The sequence below is a fragment of the Sinocyclocheilus rhinocerous genome, unplaced genomic scaffold, assembly GCF_001515625.1.
Source record: "Sinocyclocheilus rhinocerous isolate Xijiao unplaced genomic scaffold, SAMN03320098_v1.1 scaffold3806, whole genome shotgun sequence".
NCBI classification, from domain to species: domain Eukaryota; kingdom Metazoa; phylum Chordata; class Actinopteri; order Cypriniformes; family Cyprinidae; genus Sinocyclocheilus; species Sinocyclocheilus rhinocerous.
In genome coordinates, this window is record NW_015658737.1 from 132798 (window position 1) to 143168 (window position 10371).

General features: G+C 36.8%; 1 protein-coding gene across 5 annotated transcripts in view; it reads right to left on the reverse strand.

Moving 5' to 3' along the window:
* The window catches only part of LOC107722845 (E3 ubiquitin-protein ligase rnf213-alpha-like), a 114572-nt gene that overhangs the window by 92161 nt on the left and 12040 nt on the right, over window positions 1-10371 (reverse strand). For 3 of the 5 annotated variants that reach the window (XM_016531336.1, XM_016531337.1, XM_016531340.1), the window contains exons 1-9: window positions 8364-8515; window positions 5004-5164; window positions 4144-4853; window positions 3959-4025; window positions 3677-3822; window positions 3492-3558; window positions 726-874; window positions 478-648; window positions 198-400 (exon numbers count right to left, since the gene is read on the reverse strand). In XM_016531336.1, the coding sequence (XP_016386822.1) occupies window positions 198-400; window positions 478-648; window positions 726-874; window positions 3492-3558; window positions 3677-3822; window positions 3959-4025; window positions 4144-4853; window positions 5004-5164; window positions 8364-8466 (1777 nt within the window). In that variant the 5' untranslated portion in view covers window positions 8467-8515. Of the gene's footprint in view, window positions 1-197; window positions 401-477; window positions 649-725; window positions 875-3491; window positions 3561-3676; window positions 3823-3958; window positions 4026-4143; window positions 4854-5003; window positions 5165-8363; window positions 8516-10371 lie in introns of those variants that run through there. The other 2 variants (XM_016531338.1, XM_016531339.1) reach the window with 2 other exon arrangements.

A 10371-nucleotide genomic window follows, 5' to 3' on the forward strand; every position in this document is an offset into this window, starting at 1 on the left:
TGTTCTGACTCACAGCCTGTAAGTATGTTTTCATATTTAAAGGATTTGCCACAAATGATTAAAACGCAAGTTTTTAAGCAGTGTAGGGTAGCGCTTGTTGTTTGTCGTTTCTCTGATCACAAATGCAGACAGGGTTTTAGGTTTACGCGGCGCACACACACACAAAAGTATATATACTTTTGACAAGCTTCACCTACCTTCATCATTTAGGAGACATGGTTTGACAAACAAACATCTGTTGGTGGTTTCCTTTGAATCCAGTTTGTAGATGTATTCATACTCATACTTCTGCTTTTTTGCTTTATATACAACATACTTGTATGGTATGGACACAGCTTCTGCACTGGTCTTCTTGCATAAGAATTTCCCCTCGATAAGAAATCCATGCTCACCGAGATCCCTAAAAATCATATTATTTTCAAATAAATGGTTTCAGTAATGAATAATCGATAATTGGTCCAGAAAAACTTTACTAACCGTGACACAGACAGCTCGACCAAATTATTTTCCCAGTCACCAAGGCAACCACCGGCCCTTATGAAGATAAGATCTTCTTCTAGGTTAAATTTGAAGTCTTTTGACAAGACTGCATGAAAGTAAATTGTCAGTCTGTCACTGGAACTTATATGTTGAGCTGATGCTGGATTCCTGTAGTTCAAAAATATGAAAATAATGTAAAAACAAATTGCTGTGAAGAAGTGCATTTATCACACAATTCTGTATACCTTTTTGGTGGCACGTCACACCGACTTTTTGTATTGTAATTTTTATTGTGTTTCTGGTCAGCAGCAGAATCTTTCTTTTCATGTGAAGACTGCTGCTTCTTACTGTGCACAGCCTTCACTGCTGCATCTCTGCTGGAACCCTGATTCTTCTACACATAAAATGAACCAAAATGGTCAAAATTCAATTTCTATTTGTCATTTTCAGTAAGACCAATGTTTTGGTTTTCGGTCCGTGTATGTTGCGTTCATTCATTTTTTTTTTTTTTATATTGAAAACAAACATGAGAAAACTACATTTTTTTTTTTTCCTTTTTCAAAAAAAAAAAAAGAATTTGCCTTGATTTTTAGTTTTTATGTTTAGGGGCAAAAAATGGGTAAACGGCTTGAATATTCGATTTACACGTGTGGGCGGTAATGAAACGCCCCTTTTCACTGATTGGTCAATCAAAGATCAAATGGTGCGGTCATCATGTCTTCTTCAGTTCCGTGCAACAGAATAACAGTCTTCCGCTGCTATAGTTAAAGCGTTTATTGCAACTACATTTCATCTCTCTCCCATCAAACAACCAGACTAGCATGGCTTTGACAGTGCCTGACTGCTTACTGTGTTGAGACATGCTGAAGTCGCGTTTGATCTCATGCTGTATCTCGTACCTGTCAGATTCATGCGCTTACTTGGCCCTTTGTTGTGTTAAACATTAAAGCGTGTTCAAGCGCAGCAAAAAGACTTGAACAGTGTAAAGAAAGACTCTTTGAGAGAAGCAGTCAATCAGCTGAAGTTGAAAGCAGCGTGTAAGTGTATTTATTTCTTGTCTCATTAGTTTTTAGCGCAACTGACGTTGCTAGGAAATGCTTGTTTTGTTTACTGTGTTGAGAAGTCGCGTTTGGTCTCGTGCTGTATCACGTACCTTGTCAGTTTTGTGCGCTTGCTTGGCCCTTTGTTGTGTTAAAACAGTAAAGCGTGTTCAGCTTAATTCAATTAGTTTGTCAGACGGGTATAAATAAGGTTAGTATACCGCGGCAGCGGTCACGGCAGTCTAAGTGTGAAGACCGAAGTGTGTAAAGACCAACGACTCTACCTGTGCGACTCCAACGAAAAAGGACACAGACAAGGGACATAAATGTCGCTTTTTATTCGTCTTCTTTCCTACAACTTGTTTCAGTTCTCTTTCAGTTTTTATGACCGATATTTACTATGTGTTTCCAAATCCCTACTATTACTAACACTCACAAACCACGCATCACACACTGTAGGCAGCGCAATCCTGACAACCTGTGCATTTTGTCTATGTCTTCAAATACACTCCTTTTGGTAACACTATCTATGAAGCCCGTATTTATAATACATTATACGGGTATTCTTAAGGCATTATAATGAATGCATAATGTATTATAAAAAAACTTAATATATTGCATCATCTCATGAGTAATCATAACAACAGTTTTACTGCACTATAATATTTACTTATTTGTGGTTATAGCTTTTAAGAGTATGGTTATTTATAACACACAATGAACACAATGCATCCACTTAACGTACAATGGATTATATTTCCCATAGTTATGCATTATAAGTCTCATATCTTGCCATTGTTAAGATGTTACTTTACTTAAAGCAGACAAAGACCACTTATAAATAATAACAATATTTGGGTTGAAGTGTTCTGGAACAGTGTTGTAAATACCACTGATTTGTAGTCGTGTCCTCTTTTGGAAGACCAAACAAAGTAGTTTCGCTTTCACAACGAAAAACACAGCGGCCTAGCGTGAGCTGAGGCGGTGGGGTCGAGAACGCTTCATCATGCCGGCGGATCCGACGAAGGAGCGGCAAGCACATGTGACGACCCCGGGCTTCGTCCACGGTGAAAGCCGATCCGGTGATCCACAGCACTAAGTTGATGTATTCCCTCAGCGACCAGCACAGATCAGCTCTAGGCATGAAGAAGCGGATATCGTCCTCTTTTGGAAGACCAAACAAAGTAGTTTCGCTTTCACAACGAAGCACACAGCATCTTCAGGACATGGCGGCAGCGGCAACAATACTACAGTGAGAATAAAAGTTACGCCTTCTTTCTTTGCGTGAACATTTGGGCGGCGTTATGCAAATCTTCCCACAGAGCGACGTAAGTATGTTGGGGCGTGTTAGAACGAGCCATTTTAGGTAGGTGTGTCTGACTCTTAACTTTTATAAAGAATATCTCTTTGGCTTTGAGACTTTAGTCTTTGCAACTTTACAGATCTTCTTTATGCACCAAGAGCTTGTAACACTCCAAAGAGAAAGGAAAAATTGAAATCGCATCATATGACCCCTTTAAACCACATAAACACATTTAATTTTCTTTGTTAGCGATGTCATATGACCCCTTTAAAATGGTGTTCATTGAGTGTTATAAATAATCACACTCATAAAAGTTATAACCACAAATAAGTAAGTTTTATAATGTATTAAAATCGTTATGATTATTTTGACATGAAACAACATATTATAGTTTTTTTATAATGCATTATGCATTCATTATAAGTGTCTGCTAAATGACTAAATGTAGACAGGGCTTAATTCTGTGTAGGCATAGATTCTCTATGGCAAATATTAGGTGTTTATTTCAGAAATATGCATGTACTTTTTTTTTTTGTTGTTGTTGAAAAAAACAAAAAAGGTGCCGTTTTCTCATGTTTGTTTTCAATATTAAATCAAAAAAACAAATGAACGTACACGGACCGTTTTCCCAATATATCAACCAGCATTTGGGTTTATATAAATTATACCTTTAATTTACTCTGTGGGTCAAACACCATATCCTGTGATGATTTCTGTGGTTCCTCATTCTTATTTCTGTAATTTTTAAAGACAAAGTGTATTTATTGGCATTTTTAATTTTAAAAAATGGCATAAGAAACCTGGTCTAAAATACAAGCAAACTTATCAAAATTCATCAAACGATTTGGCATACTTTTTTGGGTTGTCCTTATTGGTTTCTGTATCGCCGCCTTCATTGACTTTTTTGGATTCTGGATTCATGTGGTTAGCATGAGCAGACTGCTGCTTCTCACTGTGCTCATCCTTTAACTTTGAATCTCCACTGGAACTGTGATTCTTCTACACAAAAAAACATTATTATATTTCTATTTGCAATTTCCAGTAACAGACCAATATATCAATTTTCCCAATCAATCAATCAGCATTTGGGCTTTCTGAGATGAGATCTATATATAATTTGTATTTATTTATTTACCTTTAAATTACTCTGTGGGCCAAACACCATGTCCTGTGATGATTTCTGTGGTTCCTCATTCTGATTTCTGTAATTTTCAAAGTCAAAGTATATTTATGGGCATTTTAATGAACAAATGGCATGAGCAACCTGGTCTAAAAAAAAGAAGCATCATTTATCAAAATTCAACTAAATATTTGGCATACTTTTTTTGGTTGTCCTTATTGGTTTCTGTATTGCCGCTTTCATTTACTTTTTTGGATTCTGGATTCATCTGGTTAGCATGAGCAGACTGCTGCTTCTCACGGTGCTCAACCTTCATCATTGAATCTCCACTGGAACTGTAATTCTTCAGTGGTTCCATGCCCTGATGATCTGTTTCCTTTTGATTGCCTGTGCTGCTTTTTATGTTTGCATTCTGGTCAATAGTAGCACTCTGATCTAGAGTTGTCTGTGCTCTTGTGGACATGCTCTTTTGACCCTTATTCTTAGATTTAATTTTGTTTTTTTCAGCTGTCTGATCTGCTCCCACTGACACTGCTGGAGAATCATTGGCAGAGCTGGTGCTGATTGGCTCTTGGGTCAAATTTAACTTAGATGATTTTAACATTCCAGGTGCTACACAACTCTCCTTGCTACTATTTGACTGCTCAACAGACTGATCTACACCAGCATGGGGTAAAGTTGTGTTGAGTTGTGTTGCCCCAGTGGATTCATTCTCTGGTGGGCTCAGATGAGAGGATGATTCAGCTGGTTTAGGCATGTCATCTACAGAGCAGTAGGAGCCATCACTCTCAAAAGATTGGTCTTCCTTCATTTTCTTCTCTTCATCATTCAGCGATATATCAGAGAGATCAGAGGTCAGAGACGAAGGCCCCTCTGCAACACCTGCTTTTTTCTTCTTTTTCTTTCTTTTCTGTAGGAGCAGGGTGAATAAAATCTGCATCATAAATCACCAATAACGCATAATAAGAATAGAAACATAATAATAAACATAAAAAAACAAAACAAAACAAAAAAATTCCAGGACTATTTAAATGTTAAAATTGATATTCATGTCCAGCACCTTTTTCTTTGGGTTAGGGTTTATATCTTCATTTGGTCGTTTTGAAGATACACAGGCAATCTGGTAATTCAAAGCTTCTGATTCACGACCAATATCAGTCATTTCTGCATCGGTACTGTGTGGAATGTTTGAGGATGTTTGAGACTCGTCTTGTGGCTTGTCTGATAAACAAAAAACAAAGGTCACACAGCAGTCTCTAAAAAGTAGTCACAACCTCTTATAAAACCTTTGTTCACTCTACACCTAATTCTAGTTTCAAATCCTATATTTAGGACTCACTGTCCGCAATGCCATTCCATTAACAGACAATGGTTCTGTTCAAATGGTGTAGTAAATATCTGGCATATCAACATTGCTTGCAACATATTAATGACAAAGTCAACATGGAATGTATTTTCAGCCGATTTTGGTTCTGTAATTTGAAGTATTTCTAAGTGGAACTGTATAATCAATGAGAAAAAATGTGAGGCCATCCATCTGACAGCTAAAGCTTCGGCAAAATTGTGTCATGCAACAGGACAATAATCTCAAGCACACCAGCAAATCTACAACAGAACGGCTGAAAAAGAAAAGAATCAAGGTGTTGCAATAGCCCAGTCAAAGTCCAGACATCATCCATTCCTGACTGAAATGTTGCGATAAGAGCTATGAATAAACAAATGCCCACAAACCTCAATAAACTAAAGCAACATTGTAAAGAGAGGGCCAAAATTCCTCCACAACATTGCGAGAGACTGATAAAGTATGAAGGCAAATAAATGGCAGAATTTTCATTATTGGGTAAATTATCGTCTGAACACTTTTACAGTCTGTGCACATATCAAGAGTTTCTAAACTGCACAAAATGAGTTAAACCCACATTACAGGTGGTTGGGGAGGAGTTGAAAAGTAAAGGATTTGTGACATCAGCTGAAAAGGAAAGTTGTTTTGGAGGCAGGGAAAATGATCAAAATTTGATGCTCATACAGAAGTCATACTGAATATGATTACTTATCTAAGTTATTGCTTACTTGTTTAAGTTATTGCTGCTAAAAGTGGATCTACAAGCAATTGAATCATAGGGTGTTCTTAGTTTGTCACCCATGGCTTTTCCATATTGGCTTTATTTTTGCGTCATGTTGTTGTTGTTGTTGTTCATCTAAGGTTTAATTTTCCAAATTTTAAAACCTGCCAAAGACCAGATGATTTTGTATTATGTCCTGATACGGAAAACCATGGAATTCAATAGGATGTCCTTTCTTTTTCACATCACTTTATGTTGTGTCTGAATAGGGCTGGGTATCGATTCAGATGTCCCGATTCGATTCGATATCGATTCGCAAGCTCTCGATTCGATTCTCTATTTTTTGATTACATTCAGTGAATATAGTTTTAATACAAATGCTATTGATATTTCTAAAAAAATTAACAGTAAACATCAGTTTACAAATGGTGTGTCTGAAACTGCTCACTCATTTACTATATAGTGAATCCCACACAGTTAAGTATATGGAGAGAAAAAACTACTGACCACAAATAAGTGAAATGAGACACAGCTGTACACCATACTGCATATGTGTTAGATTTTATATACAGGTGCATCTCAATAAATTAGAATGTCGTGGAAAAGTTCATTTATTTCAGTAATTCAACTCAAATTGTGAAACTTGTGTATTAAATAAATTCAATGCACACAGATTGAAGTAGTTTAAGTCTTTGGTTCTTTTAATTGTGGTGATTTTGGCTCACATTTAACAAAAACTCACCAATTCACTATCTCAACAAATTAGAATATGGTGACATGCCAATCAGCTAATCAACTCAAAACACCTGCAAAGGTTTCCTGAGCCTTCAAAATGGTCTCTCAGTTTGGTTCACTAGGCTACACAATCATGGGGAAGACTGCTGATCTGACAGTTGTCCAGAAGACAATCATTGACACCCTTCACAAGGAGGGTAAGCCACAAACATTCATTGTCAAAGAAGCTGGCTGTTCACAGAGTGCTGTATCCAAGTATGTTAACAGAAAGTTGAGTGGAAGGAAAAGGTGTGGAAGAAAAAGATGCACAACCAACCGAGAGAACCGCAGCCTTATGAGGATTGTCAAGCAAAATCGATTCAAGAATTTGAGTGAACTTCACAAGGAATGGACTGAGGCTGGGGTCAAGGCATCAAGAGCCACCACACACAGACGTGTCAAGGAATTTGGCTACAGTTGTCGTATACCTCTTGTTAAGCCACTCCTGAACCACAGACAACATCAGAGACGTCTTACCTGGGCTAAGGAGAAGCAGAACTGGACTGTTGCCCAGTGGTCCAAAGTCCTCTTTTCAGATGAGAGCAAGTTTTGTATTTCATTTGGAAACCAAGGTCCTAGAGTCTGGAGGAAGGGTGGAGAAGCTCATAGCCCAAGTTGCTTGAAGTCCAGTGTTAAGTTTCCACAGTCTGTGATGATTTGGGGTGCAATGTCATCTGCTGGTGTTGGTCCATTGTGTTTTTTGAAAACCAGCGTCACTGCACCCGTTTACCAAGAAGTTTTGGAGCACTTCATGCTTCCTTCTGCTGACCAGCTTTTTGAAGATGCTGATTTTATTTTCCAGCAGGATTTGGCACCTGGCCACACTGCCAAAAGCACCAAAAGTTGGTTAAATGACCATGGTGTTGGTGTGCTTGACTGGCCAGCAAACTCACCAGACCTGAACCCCATAGAGAATCTATGGGGTATTGTCAAGAGGAAAATGAGAAACAAGAGACCAAAAAATGCAGATGAGCTGAAGGCCACTGTCAAATAAACCTGGGCTTCCATACCACCTCAGCAGTGCCACAAACTGATCATCTCCATGCCACGCCGAATTGAGGCAGTATTTAAAGCAAAAGGAGCCCCTACCAAGTATTGAGTACATGTACAGTAAATGAACATACTTTCCAGAAGGTCAACAATTCACTAAAAATGTTTTTTTTATTGGTCTTTTGAAGTATTCTAATTTGTTGAGATAGTTAATTGGTGGGTTTTTGTTAAATGTGAGCCAAAATCATCACAATTAAAAGAAACAAAGACTTAAACTACTTCAGTCTGTGTGCATTGAATTTATTTAATACACGAGTTTCACAATTTGAGTTGAATTACTGAAATAAATGAACTTTTCCACGACATTCTAATTTATTGAGATGCACCTGTACATGTAAAATGTCCTTTCTATTGGTCAAAGTAAATGTCTTTTTATATTAAATCATGTCTTTATTATTTTGTTAAACTATAACAGAAATGTAACGAAAAAAATAAATAAGCATTCAAAGTAAGGAAATAAATAATAAAAAGAAACAAATGAAATAAACAACAGAATCTAAAATGGTAAGATCTATAAAGACTCAAGCACCCACCTGCTGCGGTCTCATTTGACTGAGACGTCAGCTTACAGCCACACCGACTGCAGAAGTTTGGTGCCTTTTCCAAAGACACATGATTGCACTGAGGACACTTCATTCTCTGGTAAAGTCTGCAAAGAGCACAAGTATGAGGTAAGGGGTTTTACCCACTATTCCACAATATAATTATCACACACAAGTGGTCACATGACTTCTAAGAACTCCATATTGGTTTCAATTTCCATTTGCATATAAATCAAAGTTCACCATCTAGAAAGTGAATTTAGTAAACACAGACTCTGGGAATCATGTGAATGAAATAAAACAGCCTACACTTTATATAAGTGCAGATATCCACTTTAAAATGAAATAATAAAGGTATTTAAGACACACTCTAATAAATGCCTGCTACACACAATTGTGTCCGAATATCAGAAGTCACTAGTTAAAATGCTTCTATTCTGCATTTTTCTAATTTAACACAAAATAACAAAAATTTGTGAAAATTTATAATGTATAAATGAAGCATACATGAAAAAAGATAAATCTAAATACTATGAATTTAATTAGAATGGCTTAATATTCACGTCCCCTTTTTCTTTACTGACAGCAGCACAGGAACTGACATGAACAACCTGATAATCATGTTCTCTGGAATGATTTAAGAATGTTCCAAAGAGCATCTTGTGCTTCAATCTGTACAATGGAGCTCACATGGAAATTTTTTATTAATTTATTGGGTAAGACCCATGTTATGGCTTATAAATAATGCATAATCTCATTCCTATTCATTTTACATGGTTTTTACCATCTGTATTCAACTTAAACTTTTTTTTCTTTTTTTGTACTGTTAATGTTTTTAACATTACATGATCATTATTCAAAATTCAAACTTTGGATAAGCATTCTACAAACACTCTTCATTTATCTTTAACTACCTTATTGTTCGTACTATTGTTTTTTTGTTGTTGTTGTTTTTTTTGTTATATATGCGTCACCGTTATTCCCTGAAGGAACTATGTTTTGCTTTTAACCATTGCCATGCAATGTGCTAAAAATTACAATAAAGTTGACTTTGACATTGAAACGCTCTATATTCTGCATGAGTCATACTGGAATCCACTGTGATATGCACATACCCGACATTCACTGACCTGGACATTATTATGATTTTTATTATATGTTGCTTGTAGGGGTGCGCCGATACGATATTCAGTATCTGGGACATTCTACCAGAAATGTAAATTTCCACTTATAAAAATCTTGGGGGAAAAAAGATCTTATTCTTAAATCTGAACGTTGAGTCACATGGAGGACATGTTAAACTATGAGAAACACATATCATGCCATCTCAGAATGTTTTTATAATTGAATAAAATACATTTTTATACACATTTGTATTGACTAGTTTCAATACAATACCGTAATATACTCAAAAGAAATGTGACCAATAGGTGGCACTGTGACCAAATTGAAGAAGCATGGTCAATGTGAGGTCACAATGGCAAATACAAAGTTTGGTGTCAATATGTCAAAGCTTTGCAGAGATACAGCCTTGGATGCAGTTTGGCATCAATCCAGGAAATTTGTTGATGCATTAAACGATAACCGTTTTGTATATCGACACGAAATCCATAAATTTTGTCAGCATGGTCTGAAGATGATCTGAATTGAGTTTGGTGAAAAATCTGATAAACGGTCTATGAGGAGTAGACTTGTGCCGGTATTCGGTAATGCGGTATATCACGGTAATGAATATGCACGATATTGTTATCGTGGGCACTTCTAAATACCGTGAATAATTATATATTACAAATTATTCTGAATTTTGAATGCATTTTAAGAATACTTTTCCCATCAACTGGTCAAAATACGCAACACACTGTATGCTGCGTGAAAGACGCGTGCGCACTCTGATGTAAACAAGCGCGGACGTGAAGCACATGGCGGAACATGTGAGAGACGCACTGAATGAAAGCGCACTTTCACTCTCTGACAGCAGATGGCGCTAAACTGCAGAAAT